The 21,671-nt window shown below is 45.6% G+C and overlaps 2 protein-coding genes and 1 long non-coding RNA gene across 8 annotated transcripts in view; 2 read left to right on the forward strand and 1 right to left on the reverse strand.

The window, feature by feature from the left end:
- CRAMP1 (cramped chromatin regulator 1) overlaps positions 1-3,929 on the reverse strand; it is a 59,316-nt gene extending 55,387 nt beyond the window's left edge. For 3 of the 5 annotated variants that reach the window (XM_088801354.1, XM_088801355.1, XM_088801353.1), the window contains exons 1-2: positions 2,110-2,234; positions 1,244-1,590 (exon numbers count right to left, since the gene is read on the reverse strand). In XM_088801354.1, coding sequence (XP_088657480.1) covers positions 1,244-1,590; positions 2,110-2,219 — 457 coding nt within the window. In that variant the 5' untranslated portion in view covers positions 2,220-2,234. Of the gene's footprint in view, positions 1-1,243; positions 1,591-1,955; positions 2,051-2,109; positions 2,235-3,679 lie in introns of those variants that run through there. The other 2 variants (XM_019713172.3, XM_074322980.2) reach the window with 2 other exon arrangements.
- Positions 3,930-4,326: 397 nt separating this feature from the next.
- LOC148756857 (uncharacterized) lies at positions 4,327-5,598 on the forward strand. Its single transcript, XR_016022618.1, has 3 exons — positions 4,327-4,465; positions 5,295-5,342; positions 5,464-5,598. It is a non-coding gene; the product is annotated as an uncharacterized LOC148756857 (long non-coding RNA).
- A 1-nt stretch (position 5,599) lies between these two features.
- Positions 5,600-21,671, forward strand: part of IFT140 (intraflagellar transport 140) — an 87,853-nt gene continuing 71,781 nt past the window's right edge. The window contains exons 1-3 of one of the 2 annotated variants that reach the window (XM_019713165.3): positions 5,600-5,738; positions 9,490-9,710; positions 11,720-11,941. In XM_019713165.3, the coding sequence (XP_019568724.3) occupies positions 9,564-9,710; positions 11,720-11,941 (369 nt within the window). In that variant the 5' untranslated portion in view covers positions 5,600-5,738; positions 9,490-9,563. Of the gene's footprint in view, positions 5,739-5,948; positions 6,062-9,489; positions 9,711-11,719; positions 11,942-21,671 lie in introns of those variants that run through there. The other variant, XM_019713166.3, reaches the window with a different exon arrangement.

Genomic DNA, 21,671 nt, shown 5'->3' on the forward strand with positions numbered 1-21,671 from the left:
TAGGAATGGAAAACTATTTTTCACAAAACAAACGAAGCCGGTAAAACAAATTGGTATTTTCCTAATTGATCAATGATCACATCCAAAATACACTCATATGAGGCAAGTTTTAGTTTCTGAAATATACTAAATTACCTATACTTACATCTTTAAGTAAGAATACTTACGTCGAAATGCTTTACCAAAAAATGAGTACGGCCATGATTTCAGAGGCCAGCCCTCCTCCGTTGAGAATGAGGCAGAAACAGCAAGTTTAATGGTACACACACATTTGGCACAGATCTCCAGAATAGGTTCTGTTAGCTTCTGAAGTATTTCCTTTTTAAAACTATCAGGACCATCTAATAAATTTAAATGACCATTTCCCAAGGAGCTACGTGAAAGCTTTTGTTATGCAAAACTCACTAGAAATTGACATGATATTAATATTTGCTATATCTACGAAAGTGTTGCAAACTTGTCCTGAAACAAAAAGGATATTAAGAGTAATTCACTTGTACAATGAAGGAAAAGCAGAATGTTGAAACAGAAACAGATGAAAGAAGAAAACAATGGAGAACCAGCACAGCAGTAACAAAACTGACACGTGGTTTTCTTATTTTTGGTAGGGACCCTAGTAAAGCTGTAATAGTCTCAATCATTTCCGAATACCTCACAAACACCGAAGACTGTTGCTTATTTATATCAGGCCACAAATGTTTTCACTACCGTAGGGGAAATCCTTTCCATGGCACTGAAACTCAAAGGACCACGTCTTAATGCCCTTGATACTTTTGAGCCTAGAATACTTGAAGCAGAGGGTGATGAGCTCCAGTCAGATCCTGGGATCATTTTAAGTTTCTTATCAATCTTCCCCCCAAAGGAGTTTCAAAAGCCCATTCCTTTGTTGTATTTCCATCGTCTGGCAAAGAGAGACCACAGGTATTTTTTCTCTCCATTTCTAAACTATTGTCTGCTGTGTAAAATAGCCTACCATATAAATCATCAATGATCCTTTGAGATTAAAAAAAACCGAACCTTCAGGAATCTATTGTACCTGCCCAAAGAAAGGATACTTAAAGCCTCTTAGCAGAGTTTAAAAATAGAAAGAAACAGCCACTTTGGAGGAGAAAGGGGGCACGTCCCCTCCAGAATGCGACCCCAAGTGAATGCTGGACACATGCGAGAGCGGGATCAGGAGCTGGGGTGGAGGCCAGGAGGCGAGCAGACTGCACACCCTGGAAGGGGCTGGGGTCCCCCGTACCTTTTCCGCGGGGCCCGGAGCTGCCAGCGCTGCTGCTCCCCCCGGCGCAGGACGAGTCCTTCCTGAGCCTCTTGCTCTGCGGCCTCACGCTGGACCGGAGGAAGTGGTGCTGGTCCTGGGGGCAGGCGGGCGGTGGGGATGGGGCCTGCGGGCCGCCCGCGGGGGCCGAGGGGCCGCCGCCACCGCCCCGGGGGGTTTTGCCGTCCCTCTTTGTGCCACCGCTGTCCTCCGCCGCGTCCCCGCCGCCGGCCCCCTCTCCCTCCAGTGCGTCCTCATCGGCTGCCCTCTTGCCCAGCCTCTTGAGCCCTTCCTCCCCGCCGCCGCCGTCTCCCAACTTCACTGTCATCCTGCGGGAGAGGAGAGGGGCCCCGGTGAGGCCGGCGCGGCCCGGAGCCGCCGCGAAGTTTAGCCGCCCGCCTCCCTCTCAACATGGCCGCCGTTGTTTGTTCCAGGTCCTCCCGCGGCCCGCCCGCCGCCGCCCGGCCGAGCCCGCCGTCCCGGACCCCGAACCCCTGCCCGCACCCCCGGCCGGACCCCGTGGCCCAGGACACAGCGGCGCCGGGACGGCGGGCGGCAGCTCGGTGGCCGCGCCCGGACGGCCCTGCCCGCGCGGCGCCCCAGCCCGGCGGGGTCGGGAGGGATCCGAGTCTGAGGTTCCAGGTTCGGGTTCCGGGGTCCTAGGGTCCCGGCGTCGCGGCCCAGAGCCACCTACCCGGAGGGGCCGCGGCTCATGGCCTGCGCGGCGAGCAGCCTGCGCGCTGGCCTCGCTCCCCGCGCTGCCTGGGCCGGCCGGGCCTCGGCGCCCGCGCCCCCCGACCCCACCCCTCCCCACCCCTCCGAACGCGCGGGGCTCCGGGCCCGCGCACCTGCCCCGCACGGCGGCCCCCAAAGTTGGCCCCTGAACGGGGTCTCGGGGCTCGGATCCACCCCCGCAGGGGAGAGGCGCCGAGTGTCCTGCGTGCACAGGGAGCTCCATAGTAGCCCGCGGCTGCCTGTCCGCCTGCTTATTTTTAAACAGACATAAAGAATAATAAGCTTGGGGTTTCTGGGAATCTTGCTTCCCAGGGTGGGAGATGTTGTGCTGCTACGGGGATTTAGGAAAGAAAAATGTTTTTTTGCAACAAAGGAGCCTGTTGCATGGAACAGGTTGGGGCCAACCCTGAAAGGGGCAGCACAGCTACGTCCAGGTCCCGATGCAAGACTGGGTCGGAGAGAATTGCGTTAAAACTCTTGGTAACCATTAATGCAATGCTTGCATTAACTTTGGCACTCACTGTCCTGTGAAACGTCACGACACCAAAAAGCGATGACTCTTTAGACGTTTGCACCCCAGGAAGCAGACCAACTCAAAAAATAAAGCAAATCAGGCCCTTATCTATCAGGGTAAAGCCCAGAAGAACGTGTGCAAGCGATGCAGCAAGAAAGAGCGTCCTCAACAGGTGTTGCTGCTACGCCCGAAGTGTGTTTGACAAGCTCAACACAACGGCGAAGGACCATGACCTTTTCCGTTGAAAAGGAAAACCAGAACAAGCCGTCAAGGCGGACAACAAAACACAGCAACAGGTACCAGGGCCTCCCATAGAAAGATTGGGAATCCAGTAAAAACTCATAGCAATCAATACCTACTCCTGCTCTGACGGATCCTGTCACAAAATGATCTGTACAATTTCCATCTGTGGTAAGGGAGCTGACACATCATTTGAATTCATGCTAGTTTTAAAAAAGACTGTCACAAGAATAGAACGATGCGAGGCAAATATTCAAACGTACAGAACTTCATTGCACAGCCCTTCTCGCTATTCATGGCCCAACCTGTCCATTTCCACTGAAGATACCGGAAAATATCTCAAAAGGCCTTGCTCCGGGGTATCATGTGGAAAAGCCTACTTCCAGGGGCCTGGCATCCCGAAGCGACCCCCAGTCACCCCTGGGCCCAGGCAGAGCACACAGCAGCCACAACGGAATAAGCTTGCCCGATTGCAAGACTGGAAGACACTTAAACTGATCGCAGAAGGGCGTGGGTTTTCACAATTAAAAGGACACCAACACATTCCAGAGTTTCCCCCTAAGGGAAAAGGAAAACACGGGGATGAAAACCTTTTACCGAAAACCTCCAACATCATCACTTCCTGATCGTGCCGAGGTGGAATCCCCTCAAGCCCAATCCCGGCTCCACACCGTCTGGTCACGTTTCGGGAAAAGGAAAAGGAACACCTTCCTCTCGAGCCGATTTCTGGCTGCACACAAAGCGCGCTGTCCACGCAACACTTCTCGGTCCCGGCTCCCCCGAATCGCTCCGACAAAGCACCGCGTGCGTAACCACCGCCGCAAGGATGCAGGCCGCTCCCCCGCAGCCCTGCTTCAGCTGGGAGCCCGGCCTTGCCGTGACAGCCGGGCGATGAGGCCCATCCCTTCCCAGTCCCAGCCTCCGGTCACCTTTTTCATCAATGCCTCGCAGCAGCCTGGCTTCCCGGACCCCCCCCGGGGGCCTCCCGGGCGCCCGCAGATCCGGCCGGGCTGGGCAGCCCCGGGACCCGAGCTCTGGCTGCAGCGAGGCCGCGACTCCGATGTGGTACTCCCGCCTCGGATACAGTCGCCGAGCAACAGTCGTAGCCCCGGCACGTTCCCTCCGCGGCCGGGGTGCGACTGACTGGGCTGCCGGCGCCGGTGCTGCAGCCGCGCAGCCTCCCGCAGACCCGGCCCGCCGCGCTCAACAGCAGTTCCGGCTACGGCGGCCGGCGGAGACCGCAGAGGTGGTGCGCGGGGCGGGGCCCGGGCGGCGGACCGGGGAGGGGCGACAAGCGCGGGGACGAGCACGCTCAAAGTTTTCAGCGGGCGCACCCTCTAGAGGCGCTCCCATTGGCCAACAGCGAGCTAGCGCGCTTGCACGCACGGACGTTGGGCGGGGGCGGGAGGAGGGACTGCGACGCGGGTAATGTTGTGACACCGCCTAGCGTCCTTGCGGGCTGGTACGTCTCTCTGGATTGGTGGATCGACGGCCAATAAAATCAGCGCCAGGGCTATGATTGGCTGGGGCCGTGTTGACGGATGCGTGAGAAGAAAACGCCGCCTCAGCTCCGAATCTTGAATCTGGCGCGAAAGAAAAGGTGTAAGAGTGCAACTGAGGCAGATAAACACACCCTTTATTTAGCGTGTGCTTTTGAAGCTATTTCGCGTAGTGGGTGGTGCTGAGCATTTAAGCCCTTTTTCTTCGTTAGGGAGGTCAAGGAGTGTCTTAAATTCTTGTGTTTATGGGGAGGGAATAAGAGTGAAGGTGTTTAAGGATACAAACTTGTATGAAATAGTAAAATAAGCCATAGCGATCTAATGACCAGTATAATGAATATAGACAATATTGTACTACAATTAGTAATGTATATGAGCAATTATATTACAATATGTAGAACACGCCGTATACCCTACATTTACGCAATGTTACATGTCAAATTTATTCAATAAAAAACTCTAGGGTTTATGAAAAGGGTGTTTTTAACAATAGAATCTTACTTGTATGCCGGCCCCTATTCCGTCTCATCCAGTAGTATCTACATTTTCCTTTTGTTTTTTTTTCATTTAATCATGTGGACCTTTTTGCTACCTTTTGCTAGAGTAACTTTGTAAGATGACATTTGCTTTGTTTTTCAAAGTTAATTTCAAAGTTAGTTTAACCGCGCTGATCGTAAGGTCAGAGCGCACGTTGCTAGTGCCTTTTGGATACAGTCAGCCGCCAAGAAATCAGGTTCCCCAACCCATCCCATTGCCTAATGGGATGAGCGCGTACCAGTGGCTGCCATTTTTGTCATCAAAAGCATCCATATGGCGCCCAAAGCGTTGAACGCATATGCATGTCATAAATTACCCAATAACGTCAAAGAAGTATGTTGAATCAATTGAATTGCTTTTTCTCTGAAATACTCTTGAACCAACTCCTGCTCCTTACGAGCAGACAAGCAGAGCATAGAACCAGCCTGGAGTCCAGAAGATGGAGCAATAAGATGAGTCAGAGAAGAGAGATTCTTAAATAAAATGATGTTCCGTTTCTCCACCACAGTCTCTGCTGCTTTCCTCCACTTGCTGACGAATCAACGCGGTTGGAAAGGTATAACTATGGGAACGGGTCCCAACAGGCTTTGCATCGCCATCACCCCTAGAAGAATTGCACCAGCTTCCCTTCTCTGCGCAGGACGGTAAGTGACTTTATAAATCATTTGGCCTCTTAGCCCCTCTTTTCGAGCTGGCGTTGTTGATTCTTGACCATCGCTACGCTGCGGGGGAAGCTGCCCCGCAGGACCGCGGAGCTCGAGGCTGGCGGGGATCAGCAGAGAAATCTTGCCCTCCGCGCGGCACGGACGCTCCCGATCTTCTTCGACTCTTTCCGGCCTCTCGGGGAGTTTCGGGCGGGCTCGGCATCCGCGTCGCGCATCTTCGGCTGTTTTCGTGTTCCGCGAGCAGCCGTTGTCCTGGCAACGCGAGGCGGCGCTGCGGCCCCGCGAAGGTACTAGCGGTCTGGGGCGAGCGCGGCTGGGGGCGGGGGGTGAGGGGTCGGAGGTGGGTGAATCGTCGGGGGGTGGGCGGGGAGCCCCGAGAAGTACGATGACTAGGCGGGGCCGGGAAGGTCCTCGGGTGGTGCTGGAGGTGGGGGCCCGGGAGGAGGGCGACGACGGGGCGGGAACGGGAAGGGGCTGGGATCGGGGGGTGGGGGGGAGGGGGGGCCAGGAAGAGGGCGACGACTAGGCGAGCGGGACCCCATCCCGTGCCCTCCCAGCTTATTTTCGTCCGGAAATCCGGTCTCGGCCGCTCTCTCGCGGCCCCTCGCGGGTAGGTCAAGGCTCGGGGGTTCCGCGCGCGGCGTCCAGAATGGTCAGCGCGAGATGACGGGCACATCTGGTGCAGTCCAGGTCCGACGTAGGGCCGCGTGGCTGTGTGAGCCCCGGCGGAGGACCGGATTGGGAGGTGGGCGATGCTGGCAGAGCTCCCGGTAACCCGGGACAGGGAGAGAATAAGAAACCAACTTTCTGCGCGGCCTGTCCTGCGGCCCAAAGGAGCCACACCGTCCCAACTAGTGATGGCTTTCCTTCATGTCCTCGAGATGCAGCTCTGACCCCGCACGTCCCGAGGCTTGGGGGTTGTGGCCTAGAGGGTGACCACTAGTTCCTGCCCCCGACGCCCCTCCACTCAGCCCCTGTTGCCCCAAAGTCCTTCGGGATCCCTCGTGCAGCATCTCCAAGCAGTAATGCAACTTAAATTAGCCTTAGTACCACGAACCCCTCGGTTGCATGAGCTTAACCGATTCTTTCCCAAAAGTTGGTGTAATGGAGGCCGTATGTTGGAGGATTGTAGCTGAGAAGAGCAAATTGGTTAGAACAAATGGAACTTTTTTGCTTTCCCCAAAGTTTATACATTTACCAAAGGCTTTTATGTTCTAGAGACCCTGCGTTTGTTTTAAGGAAAAGAAGTGCCCTGTTGTCTGAACTGATGCCATTAATAGATGTCATTGGCAATGATTTTATGGTTCGCCATCTCTCCTCCTTGTGTTTCCTTGGTAACTTTTGTAATTACTCAGATAATACGTATACATTGTAGAAAATTGTTCAAATGCAGGTGAAAGGGACGATGCACATCCTAGGTTGCATAAAAATGTACTCGTTCACCCTGCCCTGTAACCCACGTTTTACAGCTTTCCTTGCTAATATCTTCATCAGGGATTCGTTTATTGGAGGCCTGTTCTGTGCAAGGGCCTGGGGATGCCCAGCAGTTCCCCACTGTGGAGCACGTAATCTAGAGGGAGTGGATGATGGCTGATCAAACACACATTTACAATAAAGGCTAAATGCAGCCATGGAGAAGTACAGGGTTCTATGGGGACACTGGGCAGAAGCACAAACAACCTACAAGTCAAATGCGAGAGCTCCCTGGAGGAAAGGAGACTTCCTGAGTACCCAAAGGAGGGGTTTGTGGGAGACAGAGCCTCTGGGAAAAAGGCCCGAGGCAGGAAAAAAGTAATGTAAAGATCTGTTAGCATACATGCTTATTACAAAGTGATGTTTAAAATAAAAAATAGGGAGGAAATCAGATTTAAATTTTTCAAGTGCTATTATAATTCTTTCTCCATCATTACAATATTGGCAAGTTATTCATTTTGCAGAGGAATATTTTCACAAAGTAAACTTGTGAACTGTGAGTACAAATTTCCCATAGTCCAGAATTGAGACACTTGGTTGGAGGCAATACATTCAAACACAAAGGATTTCCTTTGCTGTATTAAATCGCCAGGTGTTTATCTGGTGTGTTTTCATGTTTAATGGCTTTGTTTGAAGGTTTGCATTAGGACTTAAAGAAATCGGAGTCCTAACCAGTGTAGATGTCCCCTAAGTAATGGGTGTGTGCAGGTAACCCCTGGATCCTGCCCTTTCCCCTCCCTCCAGTCCCCCAACCCTCCTGCACCTCCAACCAGAACTTGGCTGCTCTACCAGGAGCCCTGAATAGATGCCCTGCAGTTTGTGGTGGCGAGAGCACCACCTCAGAAATTGTGCCTTTGTTTAATATTTAAGCTATATTCATAAGAAAAAGGTAAACATTTGGAATGTGACTGTTCATTTGTACCTGCATGTGTTCCAGCTTCTCACTAAACAGAGTTTCCTTCTCTAAATCCAAACAGTCTTCAGGTCTTCCTCTGATAGAACTACTGCATTGCTAGAAGCAAACGGCATAGTCCATTCCCTACTCTGATCGAGTGATCGAATTTTGCAGGTGTTGAATAATCTTGTTTGCACAATTTGTTGTGGTTAAATATACATAATATAAAATGTATCATTGTAACCATTTTTAAGAATAGAGTTCAGTGGCATTAAATACATTCACATTGTAGTCCAACCATCACCACCATCATCGCCAGAACCTTTTCCATCTTCCCAAACTGAAACCCTGTGTACATTAAACACATCCCCTGCCCTCCCAGGAGGCCCTGGCAACCATCAATCTACTTTTTGTCTCTATGAATTTGACGACTTTAGGTACCTCATATAAATGGCATCATACGTTTGTGTCTGCCTTATTTCACTTAGCATAATGTCCTCAAGATTCATCCATGTTGTAGCATGTGTCAGAATGTCCTTCCTTTTTAAGGCTGCGTTGTATCCATTGTAGGAATATACCACATTTTGTTTATCCGTTCATCTGTTGGTAGACATTTGGATTGTTTTCCATCTTTTGGCTACTGTGAATAATGCTGCTACGAATATTGGTGTACAGATACCTGTTCAAGTCCCTACTTTCAATTCTTTGGGTCTCCACCCAGAACTGGAATTTCTGAATCATGGTAATTCCATGTTTAATATTTAAGGAACCAGCATTTCCACAGCAGCTGCACCGTTTCGCACACCCACCAGGAATGCACAAGGCTTCCAATTTCTCCACATTCTCACCAACAGTTATTATTTTCTATTTTTCTGATAATAGCCTTCCCAATGGGTATGAAGTTGAATGCTTTTAAATGATAGCAAACCACCCCACACCAAATAGCTTCCCCGAACTGACTCCAGGGTATGATAAATTGGGCAGAAGTCAAACTGTCACTTCATTCACTATCCTACCCATCCTGCAAAAGCACACTGCACATCTTTTCCAAGAAAGAAAGAAAGGATAAAAGGAAGAAATGTAACCAATGGTTCAACTTCTCTGCAGTTGCTGTTGGTTTGTTTTCTTGACACTCGAACCCGGAATCCCTTTGCCTTTTACCACGTGACTCGGAGGTGAAGACAACCTTGACTTTCAAGCTTTATCAGAAATTGAGTTCTAGGTTTCTTCTGTACATTTCTCTTTTGTCGAGCAGTTTACTTTTGTTTGGAAATTTTGCTTAAAGGAGAGCTATAGAAATATAAATTGTCCTTATGATGATTGGAAGAAAAATGGATTAGACAACACTTATACACGTTGTCCAGGCAGCAGGGGTTTTCTTTATTGTTTTGATATCAGAAAGTTTTACTGTTTTCCATCACACCCGGAGATCATTGCAGGTCCAATCCCTTGCTTCTAATATATATATATATATATATATATATATATATATATATATATGTGTGTGTGTGTGTGTGTGTGTGTGTGTGTGTGTGTGTGTGTGTTTTTTCCTGTTAGAGATCCCTTCCACATAAAATTGCCTGCATTGGTGTGAAGGGGCATTTATAAGTTGCCAGATGTCTTATGAGTATAGATTTGTGATGCTTCTCTTTTCCTAATTCTATACACAGTCGGTTTGTTCAAAAGCACGGGACTTGGTGGTTTCCCCGGCAGCTTTCAACCCTGAGTAGGCCTGAGTTTCATCATGGCCCTCTATTTTGACCACCGAATAGAAGCTTCAGACTCAGCTGGGTCTCCTTCCCACATCAGCTGGCACCCTGTCCATCCATTCCTGGCAGTTGCCTCCGTCAGCACAACCTCGGGAGGCAGTGTGGATATATACTTGGAGCAAGTGAGTATATATACCTGCATATATACCTGCAAGCAAGGATTCTGACGTCAGTAGCTGCTGGCACTTGTCTCTTGTTCTCTTGTCTATGTGTGTGCTGTGTGTGGGTGTGTGAGGTATGTGTGTGGGGGCAGGGGGTTGGGGTGTGGTGTGGGAGGGTGTGTTGTGTAGGCTGTGTGTGGGGTATGGTGTGTGTGGGATGTGTGGGGTGGGGGTGTGGTGTATGTGGTATGTGTTATGTGGGGTGTTGTGGGGACAGAGCGAGGAGTGCAGTTTCCGGGCTCTCGGCCTCACGTGCAAAGGTGCTGGCTCGGGTAGTAAATGGCCATCAACTGTGATCGGATGGCCATCAGCTGTGGCTAGTTGGCCGTCAGCTGTAACCAGTGAGCCATTGGCCACTAATATAACAGCCGTGGTTACACAAGCAGCGGATGGTGGCTGAGCTAGCAAGCGCGGATTGCAGTTAGCAAGTGGGGTTGGTTCGTTGGCAGAGAAGTGGACGGCGGGTTGCGGATCATGTGGCTCCTGCTTCCTGTGTCTCCAACCCAGCCGCCAGCGAGACAGTGGTCTGACTCCCCATCTATGGCTCCATGGGTGTTCCTTTTTGGGCTCGCCATGTCCTGCGTTCTCATGTGGGGAGCGGGAGCTGAGACCCCGCCTGACACCCTGCATGACACCCTGCATGACAGGTGTGTATGGGATGTGTTATGGGGGGGAGTGTGATGCGTGAGGGGGTGCGTTGGGGGGAGGTATGGGAGTAGGGTGTGGCGTGAGTGTGGTGTGTGTGTGAGTTCTTACTAAGATCCTAACTCCCAGTTAGGAGTCAGAGAACTTTCCGATATATATTATAAAATTTTCTTTAGAATAAATATTAAATTCCAAAATGATGGAAATTTTAGACAAAAACTTAAAATTTAAAAATCACTATCACAAAACGAAATGTACTTGTGTTTCTAATTGGCAGAGGAAAATTTTAGGATTTCTAAATAATGATTTATTAGATAAGAATGAGGTCACTGGTGTATCAGGTATAACTAGAGATTACTAGAAAGAGTCCAGTAGAAGTACTGAGAATCAAATGAGCTAACCTCTGAAAGCACATGTATTTATACCCCAAACTTAGTTCCTTAGAAAAATCTACAAAACAAGAATCTGCATCAAATATATGGTGATGGAAGGAGAACTGACTCTTGGTGGTGAACACACAATGTGACATATAGATGATGTAATACAGAATTGTACATCTGAAACCTATGTAACTTTACTAACCATTGTCACCCCAATACACTTTAATTAAAAAAAAAAAAGAAAAAAACAAGACTATGCAAGCACATATTCCATTAGCTATCAGAGCAATGACGTCATCACATGGCCTCTGGAAAACTCCACTGTACACCAGTGAGAGATTAAAAGTAAATAAGGTAAATAACTCCTTAGTGTCGTTCTGAAAATAACTTTGTCCTTAAAGACCCTGAAAAAGTTCTCAGGGTCAACGAATGTCACCTGCTGGCCCACCACTTGAGTTTGTAAATAAAGGTTTATTGGAACCCATTAAAATGCTGACTAGCCACCAAGCAGCTGTGAGTATGCGGTCATACTTTCTTTTTTTATTTTTATTTTTATTTTATTTTATCAAATTTATTGGGGTGACAATTGTTAGTAAAATTACATAGATTTCAGGTGTACAATTCTGTATTACATCATCTATAAATCCCATTGTGTGTTCATCACCCAGAGTCAGTTCTCCTTCCATCACCATATATTCGATCCCCCTTACCCTCATCTCCCACCCCCCACCCACGGTCATACTTTCTTGATAAGCTGGTCAGTGTGATCCGTTGCGTGTTAACCTTATGCTTTCATAGCTCAGCCGGGGCAAAGCGGTGTTTCTGTGAAAATGAAATAGCACCTTTCCTTAATAAGCAGCTCTTTTATATCTTTTAGCTGTTGTTGATTCCATTGATTCGTCAGAAACTCTCTGTAATAGGGGTTTTACCTCTTGTCCCTCACAGGGCGAGCACGTGCCTGACACGCATATTGAGAGATCCTTCCGGGTCACTTCCCTGTGCTGGCATCCAACACGGCTGATCCTGGCTGTTGGCTGGGAGACTGGAGAAGTGAGTGTGTTTAATAAGCAGGATAAGGAGCAGCATGCAGTCCCCCCAACACACGCCGCTGACATCACTGTCCTCAACTGGAGCACCAGCGGCAACTGTCTCGTGTCCGGGGACAGGGTAAGCAGACCCGCGCTGACACTGATTTCAGATCGCTCACCTTCCTGCCTGTGCCCTTCAGCACCTATTGGGAAGGGTGTTGAAGACCAAATTATTTGAAATGTGTGGTTGACGAATTCAGTTGATCTTGTCGTATGTCAAGGCAGGTGTGGTTTTATATTGGAAGCAAGGTTTGAAAATGTTATTCTATCCTCCCAATCTATGGCGGAGGCATGGCTGTCATTTTTTAAATGAATGTTTCTAGGTAACTACATTCGTTAGGAGGGGCTGAATGCTTCAGGTACTGTCACTTTTATGGCACCCCCAAATCACCAGCTTCCCTGAGCACACTTCTTCATTGCCTAGGAGTCCCTGGTCCTAATTGTCTAACTTGGGGTGTTTTGTGTTTTTTGATTTTTTTTTCAAAATCACAGTTGACATTCAATGTAGTATTAGTTTTAGGTGTACATCATAGGGTTGGACATTTACATAACTTCCAAAGTGATCCCCCGGTAAGTCTAGTACCCATCTGACACCATATATAGTTATTACAATATTGACTATATTCCCTATGCTGTATTTTACATCCCTGTGACTATTTTGTAACTGCCAATTTGTACTTCTTGATCCCTTTGCCTTTTTCACCCATCCCTACTACCCCCTCCCATCTAGCAACCATCAGTTTGTTCTCTGTATCTATGAGTTTGTTTCTGTTGTGTTTGTTCATTTTTGTTTTTAAGATTCCACATGTAAGTAAAATCGTATGGTATTTCTCTTTATCTGTCTGACTTATTTCACTGAGCATGAAACCATCTAGGTCCATCCATGTTGTTGCAAATGGCAAGATTTCATTCTTTTTTATGGCCTAGTAATATTCCATTGTGTATATGTACTACCTTATCTTTATCCAGTTGTCTACCAATAGACACTTAGGTTGCTTCCATATCTTGGCTATTGTAAATAATGCTCCAATGAATATAGGGATGCATATATCTATTCAAATTAGTGGATTTCTTTGGATAAATACCCAGAAGTGGAATTGCTGGGTCATGTGGTGGTTCTATTTTTAATTTTTTGAGGAACCTCCATACTGTTTTCCATAGTGGCTACGCCAATTTACAATCCCACCAACAGTGCATGAGGGTTCTCTTTTCTCCACATCCTCACCGACACTGTTGTTTGTTGATTTATTGATGGCCATTCTGACAGGAGTGAGGTGATATCTCGTGGTGGTTTTAATTTGCATTTCCCTGATGATTAGGGATGTTGAACATCTTTTCCTATGACTGTTGGCCATCTGTATGGCCTCTTGGGAGAAATGTCTATTCAGGTCCTCTGCACATTATTATCTTTTTTTTTTTTTTTGATGCTTATACTGTGTTTTTTTTTTGTGTGTGTGTGTGTGTTTATTTTTATTGGGGAATATGGGATACTGGGGAACAGTGTGTTTCTCCAGGGCCCATCAGCTCCAAGTCATTGTCCTTCAATCTTTAGTTGTGGAGGGCGCAGCTCACTGGCCCATGTGGGAATCAAACCGGCAACCCTGTCGTTCAGAACTCATGCTCTAACCAACTGAGACATCCGGCTGCTCCTCAGGTCCTCTGCACATTTTTTTAATGAGATTGTTTTTTTGGTGTTAAGTTGTATGAGTTCCTCATATATTTTGGATATTAACGCCTTATCAGATATATCTTTGGAGGATATCTTCTCCCATTCAGTAGGTTGTCTTTTCATTGTGTTGATGGTTTCCTTTGCTGTCCAGTTTTCCCAACATCATTTATTGAAAAGACTGTCTTTACGCCATTATATTCTTGCCTCCTTTGTCATAAATTAATTGACCATAAAGGCATTGGTTGATTTCTAGGCTCTCTATTCAGTTCCGTTGATCTGTGTGTCTGTTTTTACGCCAGTACCATGCTGTTTTGATTGTTATAGCCTTGTAGTATAGTTTGCTATCAGGGCATCATGCCTCCAACTTTGTTCTTCTTTTTCAAAATTGCTTTGGCTATTCAGGGTCTTTTGTGCGTCTGTATAAATTTTAACATTATTTGTTCTAGTTCTATGAAAAATGTCATTGGTATTTTGATAGGTATTGCATTGAATGTGTAGATTGCTTTGAGGAGCATGGACATTTTAACAAGATAGTAAATTCTTCCTATCTTAGAGCATGGTGTGTCTTTCCATTTATTTGTATCTTCAGTTTCTTTCCTCAATGTCTTATAATTTTCTGAGTACAGGTCTTTTACCTTCTTGGTTAAATTATTCCTAGGTTGTTGTTTTTTTCTTTTTCTTTATTTTTTTTTTATTTTTTTTATGCAGTTGTAAATGGGATTGTTTTCTTAATTTCTGAGAGTTTGTTATTGGTGTACATGTATAAACATGCAGCCGATTTCTGAATTAATTTTGTATCTTGTTACTTTACTGTATTCATTTATCAGTTCTAATAGTTTTTTGGTGGACTCTTAAGGGCTCTGTATAGTATCATGTCATCTACAAATAATGACAGTTTTACTTCTTCCTTTCCAATTTGGATGCCTTTTGTTTCTTTCTCTTGTCTATATGCTGTGGCTAGAACTTCTAATAGCTATGTTGAATAAAAGTGGTGAATGTGGACATCCTTGTCTTGTTCCTGATCTTAAGAAAAACGTTTTTAGCTTTTTACCATTAAGTATGTTGTAGCTGTGGGTTTGTCACATACGGCCTTTATTATGTTGAGGTATGTTCCCTCTGTTCTCACTTTGCTGAGAGTTTTTATCATAAATGGCTCCTGAATTTTGTCAAATGCTTTTCTGCCTCTATTGATATGATCATATGAGTTTTATACTTCATTTTATTTATGTGGTGTGTCATGTTAATTGATTAGAAGATTTTGAATCAACCTTGCATCCCAGAAATAAATCCCACTTGATCATGGTGTATGATCTTTTTAATGTATTGCTCAATTCAGGTTGTTAATATTTTTTTGTGGAGGATTTTTGCATCTGTGTTCATCAGGGATATTAATATATATATTTGTTTTGTGTGTGTGTGTTTTTTTTTTTTGTAATATCTTTGAGTGGTTTGGGAATCAGGGTAAGAATGCTGGCCTTGTAAAATGAGCTGGGGAGCCTTCCCTTCTCTTCAGTTTCTTTGAAGTTTGAGAAGAATAGGTGTTAATTTTTCTTTAAATGTTTGGTAAAATTCACCTGTGAAGCATTGGTCCAGGACTTTTGTTTGTTGGGAGTTTTTTGATTACTGATTCAGTTTCATTAGAAGTTATCAGTCTGTTCAGATTTTCTGTTTCTTTTTGATTCAGTCTTGGAATGTTGCGTGTTTCTAGGAATTTATTATAGATTGTCCAATTTGTTGGCATTTAATTGTTTCTAGTATTTTCTTATAATCCTTTGTATTTCTGTGGTGTCAGTTGTCACTTCTCTTTAATTTCTGATTTTATTAGGTTGGTAATTACAGTTTAAAAGGTTAAAAATAATTGCAAAAACTGCAGTTACTTTTGCACCAACCTAATATTTATTTGAGTCCTCTCTTTTTTTCTTGATGAATCTAGTTAAAGGTTTATGAATTTAGTTTATCTTTTCAAAGAATCAGTTTATGGGTTCATTGATCCTTTGTATTGTTTTCTTAGACTCTATTTCATTTATTTCTACTCTGATCTGTAGTATTTCCTTTTTTTCTACTTACTTTGGGCTTTGTTTGTTCTCTTTTTGGTTTCTTTAGGTGTAAATTTAGATAGTTTATTTTAGATTTGTCTTGTTTCTTCAGGTAGGCCTATATTGCTACGAATTTCCCTCTTAGAACTTCTTTGGCTGTGTTCCATAGATTTTTGGGTTGTTGTGTTTCCATTTTCATTTGTCTCAAGATATCTTTTGACTTCTGCCTTATTCTCATTGTTAACCCTTTTGTTGTTTGGTAGCATGTTATTTAATCTCCATGTATTTGTGTGTTTTTTCAGTTATCTTCTTGTTATTAATTTCCATTTATTTTAATTTCATATCATAATGGAGAAGATACTTATTATGATTTCAATCTTAAATTTATTGAGACTTGCTTTAGGGTCTGTCCTGGAAAATGATCCACATTCTTTTCATCACTTTGAATATTTTGTGCCAATCCTGTCGGGCCTGCAAAATTTCTGTTGAGAAGTCAGCTGTTAGTCTTGTGGAAGTTCTCATATATGTAACTAACTGCTTTTCTCCTGCTTCTTTTAAGATTTTCTCTTTGTCTTTAACCTTTGGCATTTTTCATTGTGATGTGTCTTGGTGCAGGCCTCTTTGGGTTCATCTTGCTTGGGACTTTCTGTGCCTCCTGGACTTGTGTGTCTATTCCTTTACCAGGTTAGGGGAGTTGTCAGTCATTATTTCTTCAAATAGGTTTTCAATTCCTTGCTCTCGTCTCCTTCTGATACCCCTATGATGTGATGCTGTTACGCGTGATGTTGTCCCAGAAGCCCCTTACACTATCCTCATTTTCAAAATTATTTATTTTGCTGTTTTGATTGGGTGTTTTCTGCTACCTTGGCTTCCAAATCGCTAATTCGATCCTCTGCTTCTTCTAATCTGCTGTTGATTATTGATTTCAGTTATTTTAGTCTTCATTTCTGACTGGTTCTTTTTTACATTTTCTGTCTCTTTGTTGAAGTTCTCATGGAGTTCATCTATTCTTCCCCAAAGTTCATTGAGCAGCCCCATAACCAGTGTTTTGTTTTGTTTTTAAACATAAGGGCCACAAGTCTTCATTTTTTGTTTTAATTTTATTGGGGACAATTGGGGAACAGTGTGTTTCTCCAGAGCCCATCCACTCCAAGTCGTTGTCCTTCAATCTAGTTGTGGAGGGCACAGCTCACTGGCCCATGTGGGAATCGAACCAGCAACCCTGTTGTTCAGAGCTCACGCTCTAACAAACTGAGCCATCCAGTCACCTGTCATAACCAGTGTTTAGAACTCCGTATCTGGTAGATTGCTTGCCTCCATTTCGTTTAGTTCTTTTTTTGGAATTTTGTCCTGTACTTTCATTTGGGACATGTTTTTTTGTCTCCTCACTTTGGCTGCCTCCCTGTGCTTGTTCCTATATATATTACTAGGTAGATCTGCTATGTCTCCTAGTCTTGGCATGTAATAGTTATTCTGTGGGGCCCAGTGGCACAGTCTTCTTGGTCATCTGTAGCTCAGGGCTTCTTAACCAGCTTGCTTTGCCCCTCAGTGGACATTTGTCAGTGTTGGGAGACATATTTTGTTGTCACAATGGGAGTTGGTTGTTTTACTGGCATCTAGTGGGTGGAGGCCAGAGATATTGCTCAACATCCTACAATGTATAGGATAGACCATACAACAGAAATGTCAGCAGTGAGAAGCCCTGGTCTAGACCTAATTTGATTCACAAATATACAGCAGAAATGTTACAGTGTGTTCATTTATTTTACATGTTTCAAGTAATACATTTACATGTTTCAAAGTTCAAGAGGTATGAAATGCTGTATACTTTGAAAACCCTTTCCACTCACCTCTGTCAGTTCCCATTCCAGCATCCACAGCTTCTTAAAGTCGCTCCAGAGTTTCTTCAAGGACATATAGGCACATGCAAATGCATTCTTTCCTCAACTTCCGATTTTAAAAAATTTCAGACCTTTAGAGGAACTGAAACAATAGTACAAGGAATACCCATACACCCTTCGTGTAGATTTATTAGTTGCTAACATTTCGACACATCTGCTTTCTCTCTGTACACACACACACACACACCCACACACAGTAGGGGTGCAAAAAAAAGTACACATTTTAAGAGATGTTACCTATGTGTTTGTTACTTTTCGAAGTTGAATTGAATTACAGTAGCAATGTGTAGTGTGACGTTTGCTCAAAAGATAGTATTAATCCAATGAATGCTAGCGTCATTCATTGCATTACAATTTTAATAGTAATTCCTTTCTTAAAATGTATATACATTTTTTTGGCACCCCCAGGATATTCTTGATTATTTGAGAGTTTGTCATAGGCCTCATACTTCACCCCTAGGTCCTTTGGCATTGACCCCTAAGAACAAGGACGTTGCCCTCCATAAAAGCTCAGTAGAGCTATTGTATATATAGTGAACTCAGCGAAGTTAACAGTGATGCCATCCTAGTACCCAGGATGCAGCCCATGACAGTTTCCCCCGTTGTCCCAGGGACGTCCTTTACAGCTGAGTTTGCCCTAACCCAGCATCCGCTCGAGGACCATGCATTTGTTTGGCTGTCATTTGTCTTTCGTTTCCTTTCATCAAGACAGTTCTCTGGTCTCTTGCATCTGCTCGCTCTCTCTTTTTCAGTCTTTCATGACATCGACATTTGGAAGCATCCAGACTAGTTATTGTGTAGACTGTCCCTCAGTTTAGATTTGTTTGCTCGTCTCTTTGGAGTAAACATTTTTGGCTGGAGAGATCACAGAGGATCTTGTCTCCTGATTCTCCTTCTTTCACATGTGTGATAGCGTGCGATTCTGTTCTGTGTCAGGCTTTTTCATTTTCTGATGCGTCTTGCAGATCTCTCCATATTGGTCAACAGTGAACTTCCTGCTTCTCTTTTAACCTGCCCTTCATTTGATGAACGTACTACGAGTGTTTTTTACTTCACCAACCCCTGTTGATAAACATTTCAGCGGTTTCCAGTCTTTTGCTAAACTGGCACTGACCAAGTGGCCGAGCTCAGGCTTTTGTCATTTCACACAAGTGGAAGTTTAGAGAAATTCCTAGAAGCAGGGTGGCTGAGCTTATGATATGATGAGTGTTCCCAGACCGCCCACAGGGCTTGTACCAGCTCACACCAACCCACCCACGTGTGCTTCCCCACAGAGAGTTGTATCCAGGTTCAGAATTTTTCCTGGAAAAGTGACATCTGTCATGTTCTCATTTGCATTTTTCTTGCTATGGAGGATGGGTATCCTTTCCCACAGCCACTGCCATTTCCTTTTCTGGTCATATCACTTGCTCGTTTTTCTATTGGTTTGTTTCTTCTTTCCAGGTGATTTTTCTTCTATTTTTTTAATTCAATTCCCACCTCATGACATTGCCCTGGCCCTAGAGTCTGACTTCCTTGGTGATCTTTCCCACCTCCCTGCTATGAAATGCTCTTCAAATCCCCTATAGGAATAAAAGAATTCAGGATCATTGAATTTCACTAATCTCACCTTGACTATATAAAAAACAATTAATGAAGTGGATTATCAGGCATGAAACGAAACTCAGACATTTGCTGACCAAGTGCCATGAGTCATCACATTTAAGAGCAAAATTCCCTAATCCTTCTAAGGAACTCTAGGCTGTTCTGGTCCTGAATTAAGAATGGGCTCAAGCACGAAGAGAAGTAACAACAAATGAATAAGCACTTGGAGTGAACGGGCTTGGCTGCGGGAGGCTCTTCTCGGCTCTTCTCCCACAGACACTGCTCTAACGTGTTTCCCCGAAAATAAGACCGGGTCTTATATTAATTTTTGTGCCAAAAGACGCATTAGGGCTGATGTTCAGGGGATGTCATCCTGAAAAATCATGCTAGGGTTTATTTTCCAGTTAGGTCTTATTTTCGGGGAAACACGGTAGTTAGGGTGTGTTTGGTTACCCGAGACTCCAATGCAGATGAGCTGAAGCAAGAAGGTGCAATTAACCTGAGGCCATCGGAGTGTCCCGGGGTCTCCGTGGGCAGGAGCACAGCTGACTTCAGGACTGTCTGGAACCTACAGTGAAGTGCTGTCTGCCAGCTCTGTGCCATTCTGTGTTCCTTCTGCGGCAGTCATTTCTCTCTCTCTCTCTCTCTCTCTCTCTCTCTCTCTCTCTCTCTCTCTCTCTCTCTCTCTCTCTCTGTCCCCAAGGCAGAATCTCTAGGAATTCACTTGTTTCAGCCCCCGCTCAGAAATGACCTGTCCCTCCTTTTCTGTCCCAAGTGCCACTCAAGCCAAGTGCCCACATGTGCCTCACTGAGCGGTGCCCAGAAGGTGAGAAGATGCCTAGAAAAGGGACACTGGGCGTATATTTCATGACGTGTCCGTTAGCAGTTCCATTGGTAAAGAAACGGGGAGACTGTCCCGTGGACTAGATCTCACAGAGACAAGGGTGGGATCCAGTAAACCCATACATGACAAGGACAAGTCAGTTCTTAGGGTCCTGATAAAGTATCAGAGAACCTAACACGGGCACCTGTCCTCTAAAGTGACAGTATATCGCCGACAGTCGCATTTAGAAGGCTGTAACTTCACGCCAGTCCCTTCATACATTAAACTCTTGCTCTTCATGAAAAGGGCTCGTTTCTCACCGTAGGGGTAACTTTTCTTTAGAGCCTTACTGTATAAAATTACGGAGAGCGAAGTAACTTGGAAGGAATGACAGACAGTGAAGAGACAGCTCTGAACACAAAGACTTGCCCCGCAGGAGTAGTGGGGGGTGGAAAAAGCATTTAGAATCGGGGGGGGGGGGGGGGGTGCGAGGCTGCCACAGCGGAGCCGGGCGTCTCAGAGTTTGCCTCCAAGTCTCCTCTTCGTGTTGCTCTTCCACCTGCTTAGCCACAACTGGAGACAGAGCACATTTGACTCGCTGCGTCCTTGGGAGTCAGTGGAAGTTTAATTCGTGATCATGGTGGACTGCGTCTGTCCTTCTGTCAAAACAAGGGGTACGGTCCCATAAGTGAGCAGAAGTCACTGCTCTCAGGATACAGGGCCTCTGAGCGTTTTGCATGGACTTCTTCCCCAAAGCAACAGCCTAGAAATCAACATGCTCAGTGGGTCTTGGTTGTATTCAGGAACCTGGTTGAGTTGCCAGCTAGCAGCTTGTGTGTGCTAATAAGCTCTCTGTTAAGTCTATTATTGTGTTAAAAAAAAAAAAAAAGATAAGTGCTGGGTGATTGCCCTTGAAGGGCAGAGCAGAGGGATGTCTCTGCAGATGCTATGTGTGCATCAAACGCCATCAGACCCACAGGATCCCACAGCTTGGTTCTCTAGGGAGGAGGCTCAATGGCAGGGAAGAAAACATTCTGATTTCCTGTCCTTGTCTTTTTCACTATGCAAGGATTCTTTTTTTAATGTTATTTTGAAAAGAATCACCAAACACAAAGGAACCCATAGCGCTTTTATTCTACATAAAGTTGACAAAGTCAAGAAGAATCCGTTTGATGAGATGTACTATTCGTCTCCTGTGCGTACTCATGTTCCGTACTATTTTCAATCTTGCGTAAGTTTTCTTGGAGACTTACTGGGTAAGTTGCTTTTAAAGCCGATCTTATTTGAAAATCATATCCCCATATACAATAAAGCAACGTCAGCCAGCCTGTGGGGATATTGGAATCAGTGCTGATTGAAAGCAGGGTGGCAGGAAGAGTGTGCTGTGCTTCAGTGTCCACTGGCCTTGGGCGGGAAACATGCCATGAGGAATGCCCGGGCATCAGCGAAGGCACCTTGTAGACAGAGTCAGATGGAAATACTGCCATGTGACAAAGCTGAGCCCGCGTCCCCTAGACCAGTTCCGATGGAGTTTCTCACACTTATCTGTGCCATTAATGTGAGACTTCAATGACTTTAAAATTGAGCATGCAGTGCACCTAGCACTCAGATCCTGGTTTCTATTGGTTTCCTGCAATATAGGGAACCAGGGCTCCCTGATGGCTGATTCTAGGACAAGGGCAGGACCATGAGCCCAGAGAATCTGTAGCGCCGTGAAGGAAGGACGTGCTCACAAAACCTACAATGACCGGGCGTGTCACAGGGACACAGGAGCCAGCCCAAAGAGCTCCCCGTGG

This window comes from Rhinolophus sinicus, chromosome 10, assembly GCF_057876585.1.
Source record: "Rhinolophus sinicus isolate RSI-liver-muscle chromosome 10, RSI-T2T, whole genome shotgun sequence".
NCBI lineage: Eukaryota > Metazoa > Chordata > Mammalia > Chiroptera > Rhinolophidae > Rhinolophus > Rhinolophus sinicus.